This window comes from Carcharodon carcharias, chromosome 6 (genome assembly GCF_017639515.1).
Source record: "Carcharodon carcharias isolate sCarCar2 chromosome 6, sCarCar2.pri, whole genome shotgun sequence".
Taxonomy (NCBI): domain Eukaryota; kingdom Metazoa; phylum Chordata; class Chondrichthyes; order Lamniformes; family Lamnidae; genus Carcharodon; species Carcharodon carcharias.
In genome coordinates, this window is record NC_054472.1 from 141,617,220 (window position 1) to 141,644,649 (window position 27,430).

General features: G+C 40.7%; 2 protein-coding genes across 6 annotated transcripts; both read right to left on the reverse strand.

The window, feature by feature from the left end:
• Window positions 1–1,976: 1,976 nt before the first annotated feature.
• Window positions 1,977–26,253, reverse strand: mterf3 (mitochondrial transcription termination factor 3). 5 transcript variants are annotated; one of them, XM_041190279.1, is made up of 8 exons: window positions 26,117–26,253; window positions 20,883–21,232; window positions 18,352–18,504; window positions 16,295–16,484; window positions 11,169–11,316; window positions 8,194–8,265; window positions 3,962–4,123; window positions 1,977–3,038 (listed from the first exon to the last, which is right to left on the reverse strand). In XM_041190279.1, the coding sequence occupies exons 2-8, from the start codon at window positions 21,208–21,210 to the stop codon at window positions 2,844–2,846; spliced, it is 1,248 nt and encodes a 415-aa protein (XP_041046213.1). In that variant the 5' UTR covers window positions 21,211–21,232; window positions 26,117–26,253; the 3' UTR covers window positions 1,977–2,843. The 5 variants fall into 5 exon arrangements, with proteins under 5 accessions (XP_041046213.1, XP_041046214.1, XP_041046211.1 ...); XM_041190280.1 differs by lacking the exon at window positions 26,117–26,253 and adding an exon at window positions 24,940–25,947; XM_041190277.1 differs by lacking the exon at window positions 26,117–26,253 and adding an exon at window positions 24,882–25,947.
• LOC121278835 (tigger transposable element-derived protein 2-like) lies at window positions 21,592–24,724 on the reverse strand. Its single transcript, XM_041189294.1, has one exon. The coding sequence runs from the start codon at window positions 24,722–24,724 to the stop codon at window positions 22,928–22,930; it is 1,797 nt and encodes a 598-aa protein (XP_041045228.1). The 3' UTR covers window positions 21,592–22,927.
• Window positions 26,254–27,430: the final 1,177 nt, after the last annotated feature.

A 27,430-nucleotide genomic window follows, 5' to 3' on the forward strand; every position in this document is an offset into this window, starting at 1 on the left:
GTTTTCATCTTGTAATTCACATATCACAAATGAGCAAGAGCAGATGGTGGAGACAGGGACAGAAACGGAGAGTCCATGGCGGTGGCTGCAGAAAGCACCAAGCTTGGCCCAGCTGGATGCAAATGTTGAGTCTTGGGGCTGTCAACAAAAGGGTATACGTCTGGAGCAACGATGGGCAAAGTACTAGCAGGGGTTCCAGCTTCACAGTGCACACTTGCGGACAGATTTATAAAGCATCAAACATGGCCTTCACATAAGTGCATGCAGGCCTTCACCACTAGTTTCTGCACTATAAAGGCCACCTTAAATAGGATTCGTCAAACCCTAACCTTGGCCATTCATCACCTTACTGATCTGCAGCAAAATGCTTTCTTACTCATGTTTAGGTCTGACTGCTGCCAAGAAAATCAGTTTAAATACATTTGACAACTTGCATGTAAGTAGCACCTTTAAGAAAGTAAAGCATTCCAAGGTGCTTTACAGGAGATTTTTTGACATTGAGCCACATGAAGATATTAAAGCAGGTGGTCAAAAGGATCATATTAAAGGAGGAAATAGACATAGCGAAGTTTAGAGGAAGAATTCCAAAGCTTTACGTCCTCAGCAGTTGAAGGCACAACTGCCAACGACGGATTGATGAAAATCGGGAACGTGCAAGAAGCCAGAATTGGAGGAAGACAGAGATCTCGAAGGGTTATAGGGCTGCAGGTTACAGAAGTAGGGAGGGGTGAGGTTATGGAGAGTTGTGTAAACAAGGATGAGAATTTTAAAATTGTGATGTTGAATTGGCAAGCACAGAGGTGATGGGTGAATAGGGCTTTGTGAGAGTTAGGATACAAGCAGTACAATTTTGGATGAGCTCAAGTTTATGAAGAGTGCAAGGTGGGAAGCCAACCAGGAGAGCATTGGACTAGTCAAGTCTAGAGATAACAGATGCATGTGCCAGCTGTGGTTCAGTTAGTACTCTCACTTCTGAGTCAGAAGTTGTGAGTTCAATTCCCACTCCAGGACTTGAGCACAAAAATAAAGGCTGACATGCCAGTGCAGTAGTACTGAGGGAAGTACTGTCTTTCAGATGAGATGTTAAACCAAAGCCTGGTCTACCCTCTCCAGTGGATGTAAAAAATCCAATGGCACTATTTTAAAGAGCAGAAGAGTTGTCTCCAATGTTCTGGCTAATATTTATCCCTCAATATCACAGATGATCTTGTCATCATCATTTTGCTGCTTGGGGGAGCTTGCAGTGTGCAAAATAGCTGCCATTTTTCCTACAATAGTGATTTCACTTTAAATCAAAAGTATTTCATTGGCTGTAAAGTGTTTTGGAATGTCATGAAAAATGCTATACAAATGCAAGTCTTTCAAATCTTTATGGATGAGAGTTTTTGCAGATGAGCTGAGACAAGTGACGTTAGTTGGAAGCAGTAGTCTTGGTGATGGAGAGAACATGGGATTGGAAGCTCAGCTCAGGGTCAGAGCACACCACGTCTAATTCAGCCTCAGACAGTGACCAGGGAGAGGGATGGAGACTGGCTATGGAATGAAATTTGTGGCAATGTCCAAAGACAATGGAAGGCAGGAAAAACACTGGATACTGGGAATCTGAAATAAAGATCGAAAATGCCGGACATAGCGGTCTGGCAGTATCACAGAATCACAATGCAGAAAAGGCCCTTCAGCCCATCGAGTCTGCACTGCCACATGAGAAGCACCTGACCTACCTACCTAATCCCATTTACCAGCACTTGGCCCATATGTTAAAGAGAAAGACAGAGTTAATATTTCAAGTCTGTGTTCTATGAAAGGTCACAGTCCTGAAACATTAACTCTGTTTCTCTCCCCACAGATGTTGCCAAATCCAAAGACAATGACTTCAATCTTCTCAATATTTAACTGGAGAAAATTTCTGCATATTCCCTAATGGACAAGTAGTGTGACAAATCAGAGGCAATGGAGGGGTCAAAAGCTGCTTAACATAAATATCACAGTAGTTTATTCATAGGTTAAAAACCTTCAACTGCTGACTCTGAAATAATAGCAACCATTGGATAAACTGAGTAGGTCTGTCACAATCTATGTACAGATCCTGAGAGATGCTGTGTACTTCCAGCAGTAGTTTGGTAGATTGATTGCAAGCCAAAAATGTACAAAACTCAGGATTTATAATATTACTTGTAAAGTTATAGTCTATCTACATTCAGGGTTAATCGAGCAACACTGCATAGTTTCACAAAGATAAATGTTTGCAACAATAAACTTATTGCATCTTAATATGATGGTTCACAAAAGAATTTACATGATTTTCAACATCATAAGCAGAAATCCTTAGTCCAGTTGCCATGAAAATATTATTAGCAAATGTATGCTGTATTCACCACCCAGTCCTGTATTCAATCCTGCTAACACGGAGTGAATAAAGGTGGCAACTTTCTGGCAAGCACTAATGGCAGATATTAGTTCTAGGAAGATTAAATCCATTCCAATGAGGGTTGATTCAGAGCATACAAAACCTCATCTACAGTCAGATTCAGAGAAGTATCCCTAAAAGCACTGTGGATGTACCTATATCGCATAGGCTGCAGTGGTTCAAGAAGGTGACTCGCTACCATCTTCTCAAGGGCAATTAGGGTTGGGCAATAAATGCCGGCCTAGCCAGCGATTCTTAATCCCGTGAAAGAATTTTAAAAAGTACGTAATACAGGTAAAAATGATTTTTTTTTGTTCATTGTCAGATAGCTCTCAGCAAACCACAATGATCTGGAAGTAGTTTATGTAGTCATTGGATATACAGGAAAAATATTCATGACCCTACATCAGCGCATATTGAAACTTTCTGAAATAATTTAAAGTGTCTTTTGGAATGACTCAAAGTCCAGCAATGTGCCTTTTGCTATCTCTACACAGAATACACAATCAGGTGTTACAACCAATTTATCCAGCGAGATGTAGTTAGGCTGAGTTGGATCATATTGGGCTCGTCCCAAGTGTTCAAGAAACAGATGTCTGTCTTTAATTCTCAGAAACTTTGTATTAAATACCTAGGGCAAAAACAAAATTCTTTACTAGGTGCAGCAAGTTAATTCTCAACATACACAGTTATACGAATGCTTTTAGATAACTCAAAGGCACATTCTTTTATAATTAACAAAGTCAAAAAGTTAGTACCCAAGAAAATAATAATACTCAAGTCATCAGTTGAACTGTCCCTAATGTGACAAGAAAAGCTATCAATCCATATTAAATTTAGTACATGAAATATTTTGAAAACTTTTAAGTACCTATGCCACACACAGTAGTGTTATGATGTTAATGATAGAGGACACGTGTTCCCCCACCCTGTGGAATTGAGAGTTTTGTTTTTCATTCCAAAGACTTGGAAGGAAGCTGGGGCAGATAGAAGTGGAGGAGGAAAGAAAAGGGAATAAAAATCATTTCTGCATCAATACTGCACACAAGTCCAAGGAGAGAGGGAATCTTGATCACCCACCCAACCTCTCAAAAAGGAATTCAAACACAGACCCCAGTGAAAGATGCAGTGAAGAAACAAAAATATCCTGAAAAGTTCTATTTGATGACTGTGACCCTTAACCTGATTAGTTTTCACAATAATGTCAGGTTGTTCTTGGGAAGATTGCCAACTTCTTCATGCACTCCATCACTACAGTATTGTAAACTAAAATGTAACGAAACCTTTATTATCAGCATGTAGAGTCATATTGCAGAGTATCATCAAATGAGACACTGTATAAGGTAACTAATTTCGAAGACTGTTTTGGTACAATCCGAAGAAGAACATTGTGATAATGCAGTTTTAATTTTAAAATGTCATTGTAGGAAAATTGATCAATATTGACAAGCCAATAAAAAAAGCATTCCCAATAAAGATCCTGCATTAATTTGAATATTGCTAAGATCAATAACACTCTTAATATAAAAAGGTGAAATAAGCAGCTATATTTACCTGAGGAAATTTTGTAATCAGGTGGTGGGGGATACCCATAGTATTGTGCAAGTAATCAAACAGTCTAGTCACTTTTTTCTTACTCGCCAGGAGAAGTTTGGGGACACTGGTTACCATGTGCTGGATTTCATTTTCACGAAATCCCAACTCAATCCGGCAAACCTGAAAAACAACAAAGTTGCCTGTGGGAGAGGTTTGCAATGATAAAATTGGCATAACTAGATGGAAACCTAGCCACTACAGCCATTAGATAATAGTCAAAGCTAAACAAGTTCCATTTTAGTCTAAAAGCAGAATATTGCAGATGCTGGAAATCGAAAATAAAACAGAAAATGCTGGAAGTACCTCCTGAGCATTTCCTGTTTTATTCCATTTTAGTCCATAATGACATATAACTGGAAATAGTCGACTTGCTTTCCTTCTAAGTAAGGAGAGTGTACACCAAATATTTTTGAAACACAAACTATATAAAATACATTATTTAGAGCCCACTTCTTGCCAACTGTTTTCATTATACATTCCGATGTTCATATTTTTTAATGGAAACTGCCCTTGTAAGCTTAATTTTTATTTCCCAGAATGCAAGAAGATTGGCATGGCTGCTTTTATCGCCAAACCCTATTTGCCCTGACAAAACTTCTTAAACGTCCGCACATCTTGTGGTGCTTCCAAAATGATTAAGTTAGGGAGTTCCAGGATTACGAACCACCGACGAAGGAAAGGTGATAAATGTCCACATTAGGATGTTCTGACTTAGAAAGGAGATTGCAGCTAATGTTGCTACTCTTGTCCTCAGTGGTATTGGTTGCAACCTTGTTGCAGGGCTGCAGTGTTTCCTGAACATACTACATATTATTACCAAAATGCACTATCGGTGGAAGGATGAATCATGAGTTAGTGGCACAGGCAGTAATGAAATGGAATGTGTTATTCTAGGTAATGTCAAGCTTCTTGAAAAAATGCCATCACTTCTCACTTGAACTTTGCAGGTTGTGGAAGGCAAGTAAAGGGTCATTTGTCACAGACCAACTATTATCTCTTATCTGGAAGATGTTGATGGTGGGGCCTTGGCAATTGCCATTGAAGATCATGGGAAAGTGGTTATGTGTCTTCTTGTTGGAGACAGTTATTGCTTGGTACTTAAATAGCATAAATATTACTTGCCATTTGTCAGACTAACCCTGGATGCTCTCCAGGTTTTGCCATAGATTGTTCCATTATTGGAGAAGTTGTGAATGGATTGCCTACGCTATAGTTCCATTGGTGAACAATTTCATCCTGATTTTCTGGCCTAATGCCTTAGTGAAGCAGCTGAATTAGGTTGGGATAAAGATATTGCCTTGAGGAACTCTGGCAGCAATGCCCTGAGGTTGGCCTCCAAAACATGAACATCTTCTTGCATGTTAAGTGATTCCAGCCACTCCAGGCTTTTAGAAATGACCTCAAGTTTAGCTCTGGATCATTAGTGTAATACTCTGTTGAATGTTGTCTTATGTCAATGGTAGATACTCTCACTTCTATGGAATGCAGTTTTACATCCATATTTGATGCGGTCAGCTACAAAGCAGTTCTGACAGAACCCAGGCTGAGCACTGGTGTTAGTGAGGTGTCACTTAATAACTTTTTACATCAGGAGGTGGCTGATGAGTGAACAGGACAGGACAGGACACTGGGTAGCAGTTCTGGATGAGCCTAAGGTTGTAGGAAATGGGACAATGTCTAGGAATTTGGAAGCTGGGAGAAGGAGCCAGTGACTAAACATCCACAGTAAATATGACCAATGCCAAGTGAATTATGGCAAGTCAATTCTTCGAGTCTCTTAATTCCTGGATGTGGGATCACAGGCTATTAAATGCCTCATTCACATATATGAATATAAGAAATATAACCACGGCCATGGAGCTAAAAAACTTCAGAGTCCACAGGTAAGAGTAAAACCCTTCACCACTATACTGCATACACTCCAGGGGGAGCTGCAACTACAAGGCACAGTATTGCAGGGAGCAAATGAAGGGCTGATCAGTAGAGTTATTGGGCTGGGGAATAAGATAGTTGGGCAGGGAGGGAGAGAGCACAAGTGATAGAGTGACAGAGAGTGCATGTGTCAGAGCCGTTGTATGATTGTGATTGTGACTGATTCAAGTGTGTGTGTGTGTGTGTGTGTGGTTTAATCAAACTGCAGATGGTCAGGCTGCAGGATTTGAATCAGCAAAAGGGGTTAGATGTAAAACAGGCATTTGAAATGGAGATGGGTAAGCTAGGATGAAGTTTCAGGAGATACAGTGTGAATGGAATTTGCGTTTTTAGATAAGTTGAGAGGTTTAATTTTCAAAGGGACATGATTAGATGTTTGTAACTGGCAAAATAAATAAGGCAAAGTTATTAAGTTTATTTTTCCCCAAAAAATGCTGACCATAATAAAAACATGAAAGATTTTTATACTCTGGGAAAAATAACTTCCAAAGACAGGTTGAAACAATTGGATTTCCAGATCAAAAGGGAGAAAATATATTTAAAGAAAGATGGAAAGTTGGGTGGGATGGGATCTTGAAAGGTGTACTGTGTGAAACAGACTTGTGGGAAAAGACCCTCGCCACCGTGGGGAAGTTTGCTGTTCCAGTAACCAAGGATTTATTAAAAGCCATTGGAGTTCCATTTTTGAGTGAAAGGGAGAAAGAAGCGGTGAAATCCCTCCCTTACAGCAACAGTGAGTGCTTGTGGTAATATTGCTAGATATTTTATAGATTAAGTGTTTAAGTTACAGAAAGCAAATATTCTATAAAAGGAAAAATACTTAAATGGGTGAAGAAAAGCATTAATATTTACTTTCTACAATGTTAAGGAAAAGCATGATGACAACAGAACAGGGAACAGATAGTTTATCTATTTACACTATTTCTGTTGCTTGTGGAATCCAGACCTAGTAGACATAGCATTAAATTTAGAGCCAGGTGTTTTTTTTTTATTTGTTCATGGGATGTGGGCATCACTGGCTAGGCCAGCATTTATTGCCCATCCCTAAATGTCCTTGAGAAGGTGATGGTAAGCTGCCTTCTTGAACCCTGCAGTCCATGTGGTGTGGGTACACCCACAGCACTGTTAGAAAGGGATTTTCAGGATATTGACCCAGTGACAGTAAAGGAAAGACAATATATTTCCAAGTCAGGATGGGCTGTGGCTTGGAGGGAAACTTTAGGGTGGGGGTGTTCCCATGCATCTGCTGCCCTTGTCCTTCTAGATGGTAACGTTCGTGGGTTTGTAAGGTGCTAAGTAGTATTGATGAGTTTCTGCAGTATAACCTGTTACTTAGCCTTCTGGCTTTCTCAAATGTTAAAATCTCTTTGATACATGCATCTTGGAGATGGTACACACTGCTGCCACTGTGTGTCAGTAGTGGAGGGAGTGAATGTTTGCGGATGGGGTGCCAATCAAGCGGGTTGCTTTGTCCTAGATGGTGTTGAGCTTGTGAGTGTTGTTGGAGCTGCACTCATCCAGGCAAGTGGAGAGTATTCCATCACATTCCTGATTTGTGCCTTATAGATGGTGGACAGGCTTTGGGGCGTCAGGAGATGAGTTATTCGCCACAGGATTCCTAGCCTCTGACTCGCTCTTGTAGCCACAGAATTTATATGGCTAGTCCTGTTCAGTTTCTAGTCAATGGTAACCACCAGGATGTTGATGGTGGGCATTCAACAATAATAATGCCATTGAATGACAAGGGGCAATGGTTAGATTCCCTCTTGTTTGGAGATGGTCATTGCCTGGTACTTGTGTGGCACAAATGTTACTTGCCACTTGTCAACCTAAGCCTGGATATTGTCCAGGTCTTGCTGCATTTGGACATGGACTACTTCAGTATCTGAGGAGTCATGAGTGGTGCTGAACATGGTGCAATCATCAGCGAATATCCTCACATCTGACCTTACAATGGAAGGAATAAAGGAAGCTTCAGTAGTAAAGGCAGGAAACACTACCACACACAAAGGGTGATAGAAGTTTGGAACTCTCTTCCGCAATATGCTGGGACAATTGCTGATTTTAAATCCAAGACTCATTGGTTTCTCTTAACCAATCAAAGATCCGTCACAATCCCACAATAGCAGAACAGGCTTGAGGGGCAAAATGGCTAAGTGACTTGCTCAAAGGATCACATACTTTTATTTGGGACGTTGACAGGGATACTTGGTGTCTTATAAATACTTTTTCAGGAAAAATATCGCTGTTTCACCTACTTTGAGATTTTCTTTGACTGGCTCCAAGCTGCCAGTTAAGAGTTTGGGGAATCGGGTGACCAGATCACGAGTCTAGCAGAAAAAAAAAGACACTAAAATTACAATTTAAGGTAAAAAGAGAAAATAACTGCAAATTCAAAATTATAAGCAAAAACTGAGTCTCTGAAAACAAAGATGTTAACATTTCAGATAAAGATCCATCATCAAAACCCAATCTGGTGAAAGGTTAATGTTGAATCCCATCATTTTTTTAATCTGGTGGACAAAGACCTGCTGTGCATTTTCAAGTAGTTTTCTTTCATTTAGAATTAATGGGCAATGAGATCACTTGAAGTCGTCCTATAACTCTTCTCTAATTTGGTCAAATCAGTTCACTACAAATCAAACTAGCACACAGTGAGTGTTTCCAGCATTTTCTGTTTTTACTCCAATGTAACAGTTTTCTACATAGTTCAAGAGAAAATCTGAAGTCTGAACTTTATTGAATTAAGCACTAATACAAAAGCAAAGAACCATGTGCATGCCAGAAACCTAAAATAAAAACAAAAATGCTGAAAATATTTCATCATGCAGCATCTATGGAGAGAGAAAGAGAATCATCACCAACAGCTCCAGCAGACTCCAACTCTGATCTCTCATCGTCTGCCTCCTACAATCCTACAATTCAAGTTAAAGGAATAACACTTCATTTTTAGTATAGACACTCTATAATGTTCTGGACTCAATGTTGAGCTTAACAATTTTAGATCATAACCCCAACCCCCATGTTTTACAATGGTGGCTGCTGCTGATGATTCTGTGCTTCACATTTACACCTGCTCTAGACTCATCCTTTGTTCCTTTATTTTACCTTTTGCCTTAAACCACCTTCCCTTTTGTCATTTAATTTCTCTTGCCTTCCACTCACTCTATTACAGTACTTCCCTTTTCTTGTTCCCAACATCCCTCTTTTCCCTGCCACTGCAAGCTTAAAATTGGTTACATCTCTAATTTTTTGCAGTTCTTTTAAAAGGTCCACAGATTGAGAAACAGAGTTAACCTTTCAGTTCGTTGACCTTTTGTCAGAACTGCCTGACCTATGGAGGATTGCCAGAAGTTTCTGTTTTTATTTCTATTGAGTTGAGCCTGGCTTCTCTAATTCTGGCCTAATAATCTTGTGTATCTACAAGTTATCACACTACCATTTGCTGCCCAAGCCCTAAAACTTTGCAATTTCTTCCCTAAAACTTCCCACTTCTCCCTCCTCCTCCAAGATGTTCCTTAAAACCTACCTCTCTGACCAAGCTTTTGGTTACCTGCCATATTCTCTATACATGGCTCAACGTCAACTTTTGTTTGAAAACCCTCCTGTAAAAGTACCATGGGTCATTTTAGTACCAGTTCAATGAACTTTATATCTGTTACCTAAAAGAATGCAGAAGAACACCATCTACAGTCCCTCATGCAACAGAAGCAAACAGTTGCACTGATGAAGAATGGTCATAATTTCATTTCAATAATTGAAAAGGTATTTCAATGTATGATAGATTCACATAAGAGTGAGCTTGCAAAAAGGTTCAAATCTACTTTGCTTTTACTATCATAGCAAAACAAAAATTATTTCATTAACTGCATATTTCCTATAAATTATTAGTAAATTATGCTATAGTAATATAAGTTGACAGTAGGATCATAGATATATCAGCAACTTCTTTTTAAAATAAAAGCTACTTGCTCTGCAGTTCCAACCTGCTGAGCCATAACAATTGGGTGTAATTTCATATTCATGATTTTCCACATGTTGAATTTCACTCTGCTATGATGTTGGGATGCTTTGAATTTTGCAAGAGGGAGGGTGTTGGGAAAGGAGGGGAAGGTACTAGTACTCATTCCCTAAGTTGTTCTCACGCATCTAGAATGGTGATTGCAGAGAATGTTCTGGAGAAAGTTGCCTTGGAGCCTTTTCAACCAGATTCATTTTCCGGGAAGCAGAGGGAAGAGAGGGAGAGAGATCTCATTTTTTTTTCACCACTACAGGTATTTCAGGTAGCAGTTAAACAGCTAAATCTCAGGCATTTTTGTGTAGATTAATAAATGTTACACCATGGACACTTAACAGAATTTCAGCATGAATCTGTAAAAACAAGCATCTGTAACTAGTGTAAAAGGGAATTCTGTCTGTGAATCTCATTTCTCTGTGAATTTGTACTCCAGTACAAATAGAAACAGCGTAACTTTGCCCTCGTACAATGCCAGCTATTCACATCACAAGGGAACTGCTATCTCAAACAAAACACACTTATCTCGTGTATACCTTACTTGTCACAGCTGTAGTTAGGCTCAGTTTATAACATTCTCACCTTGGAGACAGAAAGTTGACATTTCAAGGTATATTCCAAAACTGAAGCACACATTTAAACTGGCAGTCCAGTGCAACACTAAGAAAGCCTTACATTATCAGAGTGCAGTCCATTTGGCTCAGCGATTTAGGTGCATTTTAAAGATTTCATGATGTAATGTGTGAACAGCATGGAAATCTTTTACCATACTGGTCAATTTTACTATACTGGTCAATCCCTCCACACCACCAAAATGACATTAATTAATCATCCATCTCATTGTTCTTTGTGGTATCTGTTGTGCATAAAAATGGCTGCACTTCAAAGAAATTCATGAACTATTCTGAAACGTGGTAAGGTGCCAAGTACAAGATTTTCCTCTTTCAAATGCCAAAGTAATTAAGCACCACTTTAAAATCTCCATTAATTGGCCATTCCAATTAAAAGTCTCACACCATGCTTAACATCAATGACTGATGGTAATGATCAAAGACATCATAAGTGGCACTGAGGTTGAGTTATTCTGGGTCTGTGACTGGCATACAAAGACAGCAGTTACAGAAAGTCTCCTCATCTCATAATATCAAGTCTCACCACATGCAGCTGCACTTCCCTCATGAGAACTCCACATTCATAGCACTGAATTCATCACATTACCTTCTGCATATTTAGCCCCAGTTCTTTCTGGTAGAACCCCAGCCTATTGTCCAGTCTTTCCACACTGAAGTTTAACAAATAAGGGGCCCTTGACACCATCCTTGAAATGGCTCCTTTGTTGAATTTCTTGGATTGCAGATACTGCACTCTAAAATAAAAAAAACGTGTTGAATTAAAAGACTTAAAACCAATATGTTACCAAATATTTGCTGTATTTTGCAACTATATTTGGATTGTAAAAAAATTCATAGAATATTGGGGAACATGTATAGCTAAGTATTCAGTACAATGACTAATGAATAAGGTTAGAGAATATGGAGTCAGGACAAGTGGCAGAATAGATTGTTAGCTGGCTTCAAGACAGAAAGCAGGGAGTGGGAGAAAGAGGTAGCTATTCAGTGTAATAGTAGGACAAAAATCAGGGTTGAGACCACTGTTGTTCACAATTTACATTAACAATTTGGACTTTGGAATCAAAAACCCTATTTCTAAATATTGGGATGATAACAAATTGGGGAGGAGGCAGGGGTGATAATAGTCAACACTGAGGAGTGCAACAAATTATAGGAGGACATTAATAAACTTGCAGAATGGGCAAACAATTGACAAATGAAACTCAAAAAAGATAAATGTGAGGCAGTACATTTTGGACAAAGACTTGCTTGGAAGGTGCAAGCCTAGGTGAGGTGGAGGAACAAAGAGGTCCCTCAAAGTACAAATTCACCAATCGCTAAAAGTTGTGCCACAGGTTAGCAAAGCCATAAAAAAGCAATCAAACACCAGGTTTTATTCCTAGAAGGATAGAATTGAAAACTAGGGAAATTACGATAAACCTGCATCGAACCTTGGTTAGGTCACACTTAACAGTACTGCATAAAAACAAAAAAACTGTAGATGCTGGAAATTCAAAACAAAAACAGAATTACCTGGAAAAACTCAGCAGGTCTGGCAGCATCAGCAGAGAAGAAAAGAGTTGACGTTTCGAGTCTTCATGACCCTTTGACAGAACTTGAGTTCGAGTGCAAGAAAGAGTTGAAATATAAGCTGGTTTAAGGTGTGTGTGTGTGTGTGTGTGTGTGTGTGTGTGTGTGTGTGTGTGTGTGTGTGTGTGTGTGTGTGTGTGTGTGTGTGTGTGTGTGTGTGTTTGGGGGGGGGAGACCTCACCATCCTGACTCAGAAATATTTCGCCATTCCTTCACTGTGGCTGGGTCATAATCCTGGACTCCCTCCCTAACATCACTGTGGGTGTACCTACAGCACATGCATTACAGTGGTTCAAGAAGGCAGCTCACTGCCACCTTCTCAAGGGCCATTAGGGATGGGCAATAAAAATGCTGGCTTAGCCAGTGACGCCCACATCCCATTAAAGAATAAATAAAAAGAGGCATTAGGACGACAAAAAACTTGCTCAAACACTTTAGGTTTAAGGGGCTCATAAGAGAAGAAAATGGAGGTGGAAAGGTTTAAAGAGGGAATTCTTGATGACTAAAGACATAGTAGCCAATGGTTAGGGCAAAGGATATGCTTAGAAGTCTGGATCCAGAGGAAAAGAGTTTGATGGGGTTTACAGTATTGGAGGTTACATGGATCGGGAGGGGTAAAACCATAGAGGAATTTAAATAAATGACAATTCTAAATTTGAAGCACTGGAGACTGGGACCCAAGGAAGTCACTGAGGTCCGGTGTGACAGGCGATCAGGACTTGTTATAGGAAAAGATACAACATTTTGCATGTGCCAAAGTTTACAATGTGAAGGATATAACTGGAACAAGAGGTCATTGGAACACATAAGTCTGCAGTTAATGAAGGCGTGGGTGAAGGTCTCAGCAGCAGATACACCCATAGTACTGGAGTAATTGAAGGAACAAGGTGGCCCTGATGACCTGCATCCTAGGTTTTTAAAAGAGGTAGCTGCAGAAATAGTGAATGCATTGGTTTGGACTTTTCAGCATTTCTTAGATCCTAGAACATTTCCCAAGAATTGGAAGGTAGCAAATATATCCCCACTATTTAAGGAGGAAGAGAGAAAAAGGGAAACCAAAGGCCAATTAGCCTAACATCAGTAGCAGGAAAAATGCTAGATTCTATTATTAGGGAGGTGGTGACTGGGAACTTAGAAAATCATATGATTAAACAGACATAGATTTTCGAAAGAGAAATAATATTTGACAAATCTGTTGGCAAGATTTTTGAGGAAAAACTAGTAAGATGGATGAGAGGAACCAGTGGATGTAGTATACTTGGATTTGCTAAAAGCATTCAATAAGGATTGAGAATTGGATAGAAAAGACAGAGTAGGAACAAATGGGAGTATTTTTAGGTTGGCAGGTTGCAAATTGCAGGGTACCACAACCTTCAGCATCAACAGTATTTGGGCCTCAGCTATTTATTATATGTATTAATAATTTAGATGAAGGGACTGATATGACATATCCAAGTTTGCTGATCCAAGTTAGGTGGGAAAGTAAGCAGTGAGGAGGGCGCAAAGAGGATGCAGTGGATATGAAAGGTTGGGTGAGCAGGTAACAATATGGTAGATGGAAGACAATGTGGCGAAGTGTAAATTTATCCATTGTGGCAGGAAAAAATAAAAAGTAGAATATTTTTGAATGGTGGGAAACTGGAAAATGTTTTCATTCAAAAGGACCTGGATGTCCTTGTACATGAATCCAAGAAAATTTACTTGGATCCAAATTGTTTAAAGCTTTTATAATAGAAATGTTTAAAATTATAATCTCTCAGTCTTTTCTTTTCAAGCTAGAAGTGACCCAGGGTAGTTAATCTTCCCTCTTATGTCTAAAATAAAAAACAAAATACTGCGGATGCTGGAGATCTGAAATAAAAACAGGAAGTACTTCAAGACTTTTACTCTATATCTCCCTCAGCAGATGTTGCCAGATCTGCTGAGCTTTTCCAGCACTTTTTGTTTTAATTCCCTCATATGTCATTCCCTAAAATTCTGAGATCAACTGCCTGGCTCATCTCTGAACTCCTACTAATAACTGAATAGCCTTTTTAAGACAGAGATGCCAAACTTTCACAGTGCTCCAGATGCAGTCTCATCAGGACCAAGTCCAGTTTTAAAATGGCCTCTCTGGATTTAAACTTCGCTAACATTGTCAACGTTTTTTTAAAACAATTTGGTAATGTTGTGCCGGTTGTTTTAGTGACCTGTCCACTAAAACTCCGAGATCTTTCTTTTGTCAGACTTCATGTATACCTCAAGTATACACCTGTTTAGCACAAAATTCACATTGACCATTCTTCTGCCAAATCTTATAATCTTATGTTTTCCTACATTACACTTTATCAGGCATTTCTTGACCCACTGATTGTGATTGACAGGATCCTTTTGAATGTGTGTGTACTGAAATTCATCATTTGCCATGGTCCAAATTTGGCATCCTCTGCAATTTTGGACACAATTTCTTTCTCCAAATCATTTGTAAAAATTATAATCAACTGCTGCCCCACCACAGAAACTCAAGACACTCCACTGGTAACAAGATACCTGCCCACCTCTGCTACCTGCTGTCACCTTGTTACCAACCATCTACATGGTTACCATTCAATTCTAATACATTCTTGTCTATCCTATTGACTTGCATCTCATATAGTAACCTATCTTGAAGGTCAATGTCAAATGTCCTGAAATCTAGGTAGATAATATTTATTGTCCCTCCCCTATACAGTAGGTATGTTGTCATCTCAAAGAAATCCAATAAATTCTTCAAACATGACCTCCCACTCCTAAAATTATGCTGACTGTCTCAGATTAGCTCTTGAACCTTATATTATCCCTCATAACAATGGAAGTAAGCCTCACAGGTTTATTGTTTGATATTTCATCCTTGTCCCCTTTTTTGAAGATGTGAATTACACTTACAATTTTCTGCTGAGATTTGGCTAAAATCCAGTGAACCTTGAAAACATTTTTGTAAGAACACATGCAATCAGTCAAGCCAAATACTTCAGAATCTGGAATTAAAAATTGTCAGAGCCAGGTAGCTTATTTGCCTTGAGATTCAACAGCCACCCCAAAATGTACTTTATTGATCAAAGGATAGAGAGAGACAATATAGAGTTAATGGCACAGTTCTAAAGAGTGCAGGATCTGGGGGTTCATGTGCTTAGATCTTGAAGATGGCAGGGCATATTGAGAGAGTAGTTAACAAAGCATATGGGACCTTGGGCTTCACCAATTGAGGTGTTGAGTAAAAAAGCAGGAAAGCAATGCTTTAACCTTTATAAAGCTCTGGTTAAGCCACAAGTTGAGTACTGTATCCAGTTCTGGTCGTCACACCTTAGGAAGGATCTGAGAGCCCTTGAGAAGGTGCAGAGGAATTTACCAGAATGGTTGCAGAGATAAGGGATTTTAGCCAAAAGTTTAGGTTGGAGAAGCTGTTGTTCTCTTTGGAGCAAAGTAGATTGAGGGGAGATTTGATAGAGATGTAAAGATTATGACGTTTAGAAAAGGTAGACAAAGAAAAGTGGTTGCCATTAGCTGATGATACAAGGATTAGGGGACACAGTTTTAAGGTTTTTGGCAAGAGATGCAAGGTGAATGTGAGGAAAAACTTCTTTATGCAGCAAGGGGTAATGATCTGGAACTCAACGCCTATTGGGGGTGGTGGAAGCAGAGACGATCAAAGATTTCGAAAGGAAATTGAATGGCTACTTGAGGGAAATAAACTTGCAGGGCTATGGGGGATCAAGTAGGGAAATGGGACTGATTGGATTGCTCCCCAGACAGCAGGCATGGACCTCAATAGGTCGAATAGCCTTCTCGACTGCCTTAATAACTCTACATCAGGCTACATTCATCTTTAAACTGTAGTCGCAAGTCTTGCATTTCTACCACTATTTTTTTCCATAAGCATTTAAAAATCAATGGTGAAATGCTTCAGTTTTCTTTTTCTATCTTTAGACATCACTTTGCCATTGTAATTTAGTGGGCCAACATCTCTTTTTCCCCATTATTTATTCTTGCCACACTTGAAGAATGTTTTAGGATTCTGCTTTATGTTTCTAGCTATGTTTCCCTCATGATTTCTCTTTGCAGCTCTCATTAGTTTCCTGACATCCCTTGGGCTATCTTTAGAGATCTCCCGATCCTTTTCTTTACCTCATCTGTAGATTCTCCATGTCCTCAGTCAAAATGAAGGGGTTTCTGGTGAGGAATGCTCCAAGGAGATGATCGTCCACTCCCACATCTTTTAGGAATAGAAGTCGCTCTTTTACATCTCTATCAAAATCCAATCGTAACAGCATATTAGCCACATTCGGTCGCCCTTCTAATTTAGAAAGATCCACACCTGTAAAAATAAAACAAATTAACAGTGTAGTGTCAAATAGTTATGTCTTAACAGCCATTTCTTTGTGTCTGACTGTAACAATTAGTCATAAAACTAAAGTCATTATGCCTTTTCACATGTTAACCATATACTCTTGTACAGAGCAATGCCACTGATCCCAGAATCCTAACAATGATTTATGCATTTTTGGAAGTTGAGAGAATGTGGTATACACATACCCAGACAGGGATCGTACCATGTGATGTAGGGTATCAGGGAATTATTAATATCAGAAGAGAAAATATAATGAGTGTACAATTTCTCCTATTTCAATTTTCCCCATGGATCTCTAAAAGTTTATGATCTGTTCCATCAGACTTTAATAAAGGCTAATAGAGTACTGGGATGTATTACACAGATAGTCTAATGTTGCACGAAGATCATTATAATATTATTACACAAGAACGTAATGAGGGTTCACTTAAATATTGTGTCCGGTTTTGGTCCCATCACACGATAGAAGATTTAGAGGCACTGAGGAAGGCCAGAGGAAGGCCAATTGAATAATAACACACCAAACCTTTAGGTCTCCGGATCATTGGACACTGGGCATACGACTGAAGATGTGCGTCGGGACTCTGTGGAAGTCCTGACACAGGGATCTACGTGGGCATTGCCCGAGTAGTTTCAACTTCTGATGGGCAATTCCCCTGCTCCCTGGGACCTGCTGCAAATGTCTCCAACTATAAGTTGGAGTCTGACAATTCTGCAGTATTCGCCTAGGAAGTTATCAGGAAATGTTAGGCAGTTTAAAACTTGGTCTAACACCTGGGTAAATCTATAACTGACTTCCCCAATCACCTGACTAACCCCAACCGATTACCCCACTACCCACCCGACCCAACTACCACCCTTCACCTGACCTGATCACCCCCGACTTGGCACAACTACACCACCAGCCCCCCACTCTGACTACCTGACACCCCCACCTAGACCCCTCACTCCTCATCTGGACGTACACGAGATGCTGATTAGCAACAAATGTTCAAATGACAGCTGGATAATTTCCTGGCTGAGTTTGTTATCACCACTATGTAACAAAAACTTGCATTTATATAGCACCTCTAATGGAGTTAAGACATTACAAGAACACTGTCAAACAAAGTTTGGCACTGACACAGATAAGGAGATATTAGGACAGATGGTCAAAGGGGTAGAGGTAGAGTCTAAGGAGTGTCTTAAAGAAGGAAAGAGAAGTGGAGGGCAGAAAGGTTTAGGGAAGGAGTTCAAGAGCATAGAGCCTCAGCAACTGAAGGCATGGCCAATAATGGTGCAGCAGGTAAATTTGGGAATGATCAGGAGGCCAGAATTGGAGAAGCACAGATATCTGAGAGTTGTGGAGCTTGATGAGGTTACAAAGATAGGGAAGAGTGAGGCCATGGGGGTCTTGTGAATTTTGAAACAAGAATGATGATTTTAAAATCAAGGCATTGCTAAACCAGAAACCAATTTAGTCCACTATGGCCTCCTAAATTAAGTTTGACTGTGTTTAGGAATCATTTCTTCACCACTAGATTGTTTTTCTGTGTTTTGCCCCTCCTAGGAGTTGCTGATAGGTGGGACCATTTTGGGGTCATAATTCTTAATAACTCCATGTTTTATTGGAACGACTCGATAGACCAAATGTCCTTTCCCTTTCTGTCATTTTCATATGTTTGTAGAGCAGAGAGATTCAATTCTTGAATGACATAACTAAAAGAAAACTAACGATGAAGCTTGTATAAATAAAGGTGCTGTGCACATGTGCGTAACAGCTAGGATAGCCTGCTGCATCAATATCTAAAAAGCTGGAATTATTTACAATTCTTTTAAAAGAATTATTACATACCCAGGAGCACCAGCTTGGTTAGAGTCTCAGACTGGTCAACATAGTCACGCAGGGTAAAAGAGGTTGGAGGGAGTGGAGGATGTGCCTCAATTCGCAAAGCTTCTTCTTCAGATATTTCTTCAAATGGAGAATGGGGTGGGGCACCATCTAATACTGGGATTTACATAAAAATACTAAATTAGCCAAAGATTACAATTCCAGAGCAGAACTGATGAAAGGTCTTCCAGCTGAAGTGTTAACTCTGTTTCTCTCTCCACATACATTAGATTCCGTAGGATATACAGGCCAATCTATGCTGGTGTTTATGCTCCACTCGAGCTTCCTCCCCTTTCCTTATCTAAATCTATCATCCATCATATCACCTTTATTCCCTTCTCCCTTATATACTTTCTAGCTTCCTCTTAAACACATCTATACTATTCACATCAACCATTCTCTGTGGTAGCGAGTTCCATATTCTCACACTCTTTGGGTAAAGAAATTTCTCCTGAATTCCCTATTGGATTTCTTGGTGGCTGTCTTATATTGATGGCCTCTGGTTATGCTCTTCCCCATAAGAGGAAACATTCTCTCTGTATCCACTCTATCAAAACATTTCATAATTTTAAAGACCTCTAGTAGGTTGCCTCTCAGGCATCTTTTTTCAAGAGATAAGCGACCCAGCCTGTTGATCCTGTCCTCATACGTATACTCCCACATTTCTGTTATCATCCTTACAAACCTTAACTGAACTCTCTTCAGTGCCTCTCCACCTCGCTTTCCTCTGATAAGACACTTCTTAAAACCTACCTCTCTGACCAAACTTTTGGTCATCTGACCTAATATTTCTTTGTGTCCTGGCATCATACTTTATTTACAATACTCCTGTGAAGCACCTTGGGATGTTCCATTACTTTGAAGGTACTATATAAGTTGTTGTCGTATAGTACTTTTTTTAATATGGCGACCAGAGCTGCATGCAGTACTCCAAGCATGGTCTAACTAAGGTTTAGTACAGGTTTAGCATGACATCCCTACTTTTCAATTCTATGCTTGGTTTGTTTTCTTTCTCATGGCCTTGCTAACATGTGGCACAGCTTTTAGCAATTGGTGAATTTGTACTCCAAGATTCTTCATTCCTCTACCTCACCTAGACTTGCACCTTCCAAATAATAAGCGGCCCCCTATTCTTCCTACTAAAATGTATTACTTCATACTTATTGGTGTTGATCTTAGTTTGGATATTATTTTCCCATTCTATAAGTTTTATTATCCTCCTGTAATTTGTTGCAGCCCCTCAGTATTAACTATCCCCCCAAAATTTGATGTCAGCCCCAAATTCAGAAATTGTTTTTATTCCAGACCTGCTGCTTATTTCCAGCACTCTTAGTTTTCATTTCAGATTTCCAGCATCCGCAGTATTTTGCTTCTGTGATCTCCCCTTCCTTCTTTCCTATCAATCATTACACACTTTCCCTCTGTTCAATGTTGCAGACCTTCTTAGCCTCAATGAGATATTTAACACTGTTCAAAAGTAAGACTTGCAAGTACGTAACCAGGAAACTCCATTATGAGTAGTACATAGGCCCGTTGAAAGTGACTGGAACTGGCCAATGCATCTTTCCTCCAGCTGAATGGTTAAAAGTGCTAAGTGATTCATCAGTCATTCATATAAATCAGGGACAATACAGGTATCACAATATGTAATACTGCCATTTAAAATTTTTTTTAAAATTCAGTCATGGGATGTGGGCATCGCTGGCCAGCATTTATTGCCCATCCCTAATTGCCCTTGTTCAGAGGGCATTTAAGAGTCAACCACATTGCTGTGGGTTTGGAGTCACATGTAGGCCAGACCAGGTAAGGACGGCAGATTTCCTTCCCGAAAGGACATTAGTTAAACTGATGGGTTTCATGGTCACATTAGACTTCTCAAATTTGTGGCAGGATTCGAACCCATAGCATTACCCTGGGTCTCCAGATTACCAGTCCAGCGACAATACCACTATGCCATTGCCTCCCCATGTGTTGAATTGTACAGCAGAAGTGCAATCTCCGATTTGGATTTAGCCACATCACAACTATACAGAAGTGATTGTAACACAAACAGAACAGGTTTAGACTCAGTTGCAATGACCTCAGTTAGTCAAGTAATCCATGGATACTCAACCTAGGCTTACTTTTAAAAACAGAATTGATATTTGGGCAAAGCACCAGAAGACAATTGAAATGTGTTCCCAGTTCATTATGAATAACTGTTTCAAAGGCTGGCTCAACTACAACAAGCAATTATACAACACTTTTAACGGAATAAAATATTACAAGGCGCTTTATATGAATGCCATCAAATAGGATTTGACACAGAACCAGTAAACAGAATGGATTAAAGGAAGATGAGAGAAAGGTAGAGCTTAGGGCTCTACTGCAGAGCTTAGGAGCCAGCCAGCTGACTGTTGGTGAAATTCAGTTTGATATTAAAATGAATGTTATGTTAATTTATATTTTATTTTACTGGTACTCAACAAAAAAAAATAGCTTTTTTATCTGCTTACCCACAGGTTGTACGTCTATGGCCAGATTAGACGGTTCTGCTTCGCCATGGTTTTGGTTCGTGTTTAGCAAAATACTGCTTTCTGTGAACCATGCACTGCCATCTTTTTCACTTGGTGGTGAGTCTGCTGCTGAAGAACTCCAGTTAGAACTTTTCAACCTCCAGAGCTTTTCAGTTAAGAGGCATCGATATATATCGAAACGAGACCGAGATTGAAGGCTGTACGATGCTATAGGCAACACCTTTGTTTCTTGCTTTGAAGGCAAAACTAGGCCAGTGATTCTCAATAAAGACCATCGGTAACAAATGCGATGACACAGTGAGGACATTTTTGTTCAATTTAATATGATCCTGTAAACAACAAACTTAATGAATAAACAGTACGTTGTATTAGTAAAAACATTGGTGGAGAATATGTTAATGACAATTTTAAATGTTTCAAAGCATTACCCCTTTGAATACTTACAGATTTGAAACAGTAAAGCAAAATATGAAATGGAAACCATAGGCTGAATTTTCTGGGGTCACAACACTGGCATGGGTACATTTTCAGGTCCCGACCCCACGTCACATTGGCGGCTGATGCCCAACATGGGAGGAAGGGGGGAGAGAGTTTGGGGGGGCGGGGGGTTGCAGGAAATCTCATAGGAAGACGGAGTACTGGCCCCTAGGTTAGTAATGGAAGTATTGGTGAAAATTACAGGGGCACTGGCCACAATCTTCCAATCCTTCTTGTATATGGGAGTGGTGCCAGAGGATTGGAGGCTTAGAAATATATCCTTGTTCAAAATGGGGAGAGGGTTAAGCCCAGCAACTGCAGGCCACATAATGCCATTGATGGGAAAACTAGACAATAATGAAAGAAAATTAGTTGGTACTTGGAAATATATGGGCTAATGAACAAAAGTCCACTCAGATTTGTTGAAGGCAATCATGTTTGACTAACTTTATTAAGTTTTTTGATAAAATAACAGAAATGGTTTATGAGGGTATGTAGCTGACGGATATAGATCCTTAAAAGGATAATAATGCAGCACGTTATAGACGTGTTAGAAAAATTGAATAAGAATTAAAGGGATAGCCGCTCATGGATACAAAATTGGCTAAGGGACAGACAGGGGAGTCCTGGTAAACAACTGTTCTTCCAGACTGGAGGAAAGTATGCAGTGGTGCTCCCCCAGGAGTCAGTGTTAGGACCACAGCACTCTGATCTAGTCAATGCAGAAAAGTGATAGGAGGGTCACTGTACACCTGGATAAAAAAATTGGCTTATGGACAGAAAACAGTGAGTTATGGTAAATGGTTATTTTTAAGTCTGGAGAATGGTCAACAGTGGTATTCTCCAAAAAGTTAGTGCTAGGACCACTGCTTTTTTTGCGATATATAAACAACTTAGATATTGGAATACAGAGTAAAATTTCAAAATTTGTCGTTGCCACACCTCCATGTTTGATATCAAGCAGTGAGGATGATACCACAACAGGACCTAGAGAGGCTAACAGAATGAGCAAACAACTGACAGATGGAATTTAATATAGAGACCAGGCAGAAGAGATAGGAAAAGGGAGTAGGCTTAATGACACAGTTTTACATTGTGTACTGGAACAAAACATGAGGATGCATGTGCATAGATCTTTGAAGGTGCCAGGACATACTGAGAAAGTGATTAGTAAAGCATATGGGATCTTGGCCTTCATAAATAGAGGCATTCAGTACAAAAGCAGGAAAGTTATGCTGCATCGTTATAAAGCTCTGGTTAGGCCACAACTAGAGTACACTATAACCTCTCCAGTCCCCAGTGCTTGGGACCAAGCCATTTCTGGATGACAGAACTTTCTGGACTATAGAATTACATTAGAATGTCTAACCACAAGTGTATGAACCAGAAAATACTGTAGATACAAATATTTACCTGAAACATAAAGCAGTGATAAAATGTTATCAAGCAGTAAATAAATTTGTTTTACTTATCCAAATATTGTATTTTCCATGTTTCTGCCCCCAGATACCGTAATAAAATTCTGCTGATGACTTTGACAGAACAGGTTATTCCATACACTGTTTTATTTTACCAATAGTTAGAAGGGGCATAGAAAGAAGTGGCTGATGATTAACAGCAAAAGCAGCTAATTCAGGGTCCTTTGTTTCGTCCAGCCTGCTGGTTGATGGGATTGGGCTCGGTGAAGTTGACGGTGTGAGTGCACAGGATTTTCCAACTTCATCAAACATTTGCTGCAACCTCATTCGTGTTATGTGTTTTGGCTGCTCCTTTATCAATTTCTCCCGGATCCTGTGCACATGCATTACATCTTGCTGGCTTATAAAACTTTGTTGCTCTAGAAAGTGAATGAAGCGGGAGGCTAGATTTATCCCCTCCTCCATTTTAATCTGGTCAGGAACATTATCTTCTTCATCACTGTTGTCAGTGTCCTCAGACTTGGGCTGTAAAACTACCTCAATTATCTCTGAATCGGTTACTTGTTGCACAAATGAAGCATCATCTTCACAGTTTAGCCATGTCACAATGTCTTGCTCATCTAAGTCAATACCTATGTCACTTTGCATTCGCTTGGCATAACGCAAGAGGTCAGCTGCCTTCGCCTTGTTTTCATTAAAGCCTTCAATATTTTCCATTGCATCCTCATCATTAAACATAATTACAGGACACAACTTATGCCATGCATTTTGCAAGGTTCTCCGTGTGACACTGTCCCATGCATTTGCCAAACACCAAATAGCATCTTTGATACTGAAGACCTTCTTAAAAGCATCAACACCACCAGTACTGTAGCTGTTCACAACACGACGCAAGAAACTGTTCCTGTAGTGGCTTTTCATTGATCTAGTAACTCCCTGGTCCATTGGTTGAATTAAAGGTGTGCAACTAGGGGGTAGATATGTAGGGAAGACATTGTCAGCATCTAATTGTTCAACAGGGGGGTGAGCTGAACAATTGTCCAAAAGAAGCACAATTTTGCAGTCCATAGCCAATCCAACCTTTTGACAGTGTGCACGAGCCTCAGGGACAAAATGATTATGGAACCAGTTTTTCATGATCTCCTGGGTGACCCATGAACATTTGTTGGCCTCGTAAAGCACTGGCATGATTTTCATCCCTTTAAAAGCACAAGGTTTAGCACTTCTACCAACAACCAAGAGTTTACACTTATGTGTTCCAGCAGCATTTGCACATGTGAGCACGGTGAGCCTTTCTTTTGACTCTTTGCAATCACGCATCACTGTCTCCTCTGCGCAAGCAAGCGTGCGTCGCGGCAAACACCTCCAGAAAACATCCGTCTCATCCGCATTATATACCTGCTCTGGGGTAAGTCGCTCATTCTTCATTAACTTTGCAAAATCAGTTATGTAACATTCGACAGCCTTTCTATTAGCAACAGTTTGCTCACCAGTAGCCTTCAGGCGAATCCCATGCCTATGTTTAAACTTTTGCAACCAACCTTGAGAGTACTCACAAGCAGAACTAATTCTTAATTCTGTATGAAATTGTTTGGCCTTTTCCATAAGCATTGCCCCCGAAACAGGGAGCCCCTCACTACGACGTTGTCGGAACCATTCATACAGCACATTATCATGGTCAGCAGACTTAGCGCTATGCAGTGTTCTACGCTCACTAATTCCTTCAACTGTGTCACTTTCTGCACAGAATTTAAATAGTTTTTCACGCTGCTTCCTGATGTCGTAAATTGTTGAAAGACCCACGCCATACACTTCACACAAATTTTTCACTGAAGCACCCTTATCTAGTTTCTTTATGATTTCCACCTTTTCTGATATTGTAAGTGTAACATGCTTACGTTTTGCTGCACTTTTCTTAGAGGTCATGGTGAGGGTTTTAAAAAAAAACAAACTATACTCTGGGAATACTTGGGTCTGCTCCAAAGCGCTTCAGCAAGCAGACTGAGGGTAGAAAATGGCAGGTGATGGGTGACTGTATAGCGCGGGAAAACACAGCACAAGGTTACAAAGTCAATCAGCTCACAAAGTCCCGTGTTTCCGTAGATCAGGTAAGCCCATGCCTTCTCGATTTCTTGCAGTACCTCAACAGTCAAGTGGTGAGTCTGAGTTGCTTGGGTTTACTCAAAAAATATCCAGCCAAGTGGTTTTTCCAAACAATGGATTTCCAGACAGGAGAAGTTACAGTGTATTGTGCCCAGTTCTGGTCACCACACGTTAGGAAGGATGGGAGAGTCCTTGAGAGTGCGCAGGGGAGATTTGCCAGAATAGTTCCAGGGATGAGAGATTTTAGCTACAAGGTTAGGTTGGAGAAGCTAGGGTTGTTCTCTGTGGAACAATGGAGTTTGAGAGGAGATTTAATAGGAGTTGTACAAAATTATGACAGCTTAGATAAGGTAGACAAGGAAAAGCTGTTCCTATTAGCTGATGGCACAAGGACTAGGGAACACAGATTTTGGGCAAGAGATACAGGGCAAAAGTGAGGGGAAACTTTTTTATGGAGCAAGTGTAATGACCTGGAACCTGTTGCACACAAGGGTGGTGGAAGTAAAAGCAATCAATGACTTCGAAAAGAAACTGAATGGACACAAAGGGCTTTCAGAGCTACCAGGATCGAGTAGAGGAATAGGATTGACTGGATTGCTCTGCAGAGAGCCAGCACATACTCCATGGGCCAAATGGCCTCCTTCTGTGCCGTAAACGACAACGTACAATGTTGGTAGGATGTATGAGAGGCAATATAAATGAAATGGTGCTACTGTAAAGCCGGTGTAGGAACAGAAGCAAGTCCTTAAAGGGCCATAAGTTGAGAAGGCCGTTAAAAAGGTGTTGGGGATCCTTGGCTTTACAACAGGAAGTTCACTGCTAGGCCTTTACCAAGCCTGATTAGGCTAAAGCTGTGTCCATTTCTGGGCACCAGACTTTAGGGGGATATCAAGGCGTATGAGAGGGTGCAGAGATTTACTAGAATGGGGGGGGGGGGGTGCGGGGGTAAAGACTTCAGCTCGAATAACTAAGGAAACTGCGGTGAAACCTGCCAAACAGCGAACAGTCCAGTCTGAAGCTACACGCTCACCAGTCCCCACCTTAATGATTCCGACCAGGAAACACACAGCAATGTTTCTGCACTGCTCCGGGGAGGGGGAAACACAGCGCACTAAACACACTGACTGAGGCAGCTCTGCCTTCACACACAACACCCAACAAACAGCCTCTCTAACATTTACAGCACAGCCTCACCGAAACCAAGCACACCCGTACCTCAGCAAGTAGAATTTAATAATCAACATCAGGCGAAGATTTTTGTATTTAAACTCGGCGGGAATGTTTCAAGGCCACGGGAAGTGTGAGTGGCTCGGATCAGCGGCTGGGCTGGGAAAAGCGCCGCCCGATCAATCACAGCGTCATCGACCGCTTCCCTCAGTTCCGCTGCTGCTGCTGAGCGAGCAGACTGGACTGGGGTGATGCCCCCACCCCCTCTATCAGTCAGCTCCTCTCCCTCTGCTGAGCGAGCAGACTGGACTGGGGTGATGCCCCCACCCCCTCTATCAGTCAGCTCCTCTCCCTCTGCTGAGAGAGCAGACTGGACTGGGGTGATGCCCCCACCCCCTCTATCAATTAGCTCCTGTCCCTCTGTTGAGAGAGCAGACTGGACTGGGGTGATGCCCCCCTCTATCAATCAGCTCCTGTCCCTCTGTTGAGAGAGCAGACTGGACTGGGGTGACGCCCCCCCCTCTATCAATCAGCTCCTTCTGTCCCCCTGCTGATAGAGCAGACTGGGCTGGGGCTGGTGACCCCTCTATCAGCTGCTTTTGTCCTGGTAGACTGCAGACGAGATTGGGTTATGTATAAACAATAGTTCAAAATCAGTTATTTCTCTGTCCACTCTCTTATCAGTTGTTTCTCTCTCTCTCCCCATCAATTATTTCATTCTCTCTCGCCCCCCCTCCCCCCCCATCCATTATTTCTCTCTTCCTCTCTGTTATTTCTCTCCTCCTCTGTCAGTTAGTTCTCTCGCTATCAGTTATTTGTCTCTCTCTCCCCTATCAGTTTTCACTCTCTCTCTCCTCCCTATCAGTTATGTATCTCTCTCTCTTCCCTTTTATCAGTTGTTTCTCTCTCTCTCCCCTCTATCAGGTATTTTTCTCTCTCTCTCTCAAACCCCCTCCCCCCAATCTCTCGGTCATTTTTATTCTGTCCCTCCCTGTCAGTTTTTTTTCTCTCTCTCCCCTGTAGGTTATTTTTTCTGTCTCCCTTTATCAGTTATGTCTCTCTCTCTCCCACCCTTAGTTATTTTTTTCTCTCTCCCCCCCCCTCTAACTTTTTTTTATTCATTCTCATGATGTGGGCTTTGCTTTCTCAGCCAGCATTTATTGTCCACGCTTAATTGGCCTTGAGAAGGTGGTGGTGAGCTGCCTTCTTCAACCGCTGCAGTCCATGTGGTGCAGGTACACACACAGTGCTGTTAGGGAGGGAGTTCCAGGATTTTGACTCAGCGACAGTGAAGGAACGGAATATATTTCCAAGTTAGGATGGTGAGTGACCTGGAGGAAACTTCCAGGTGGTGGTGTTCCC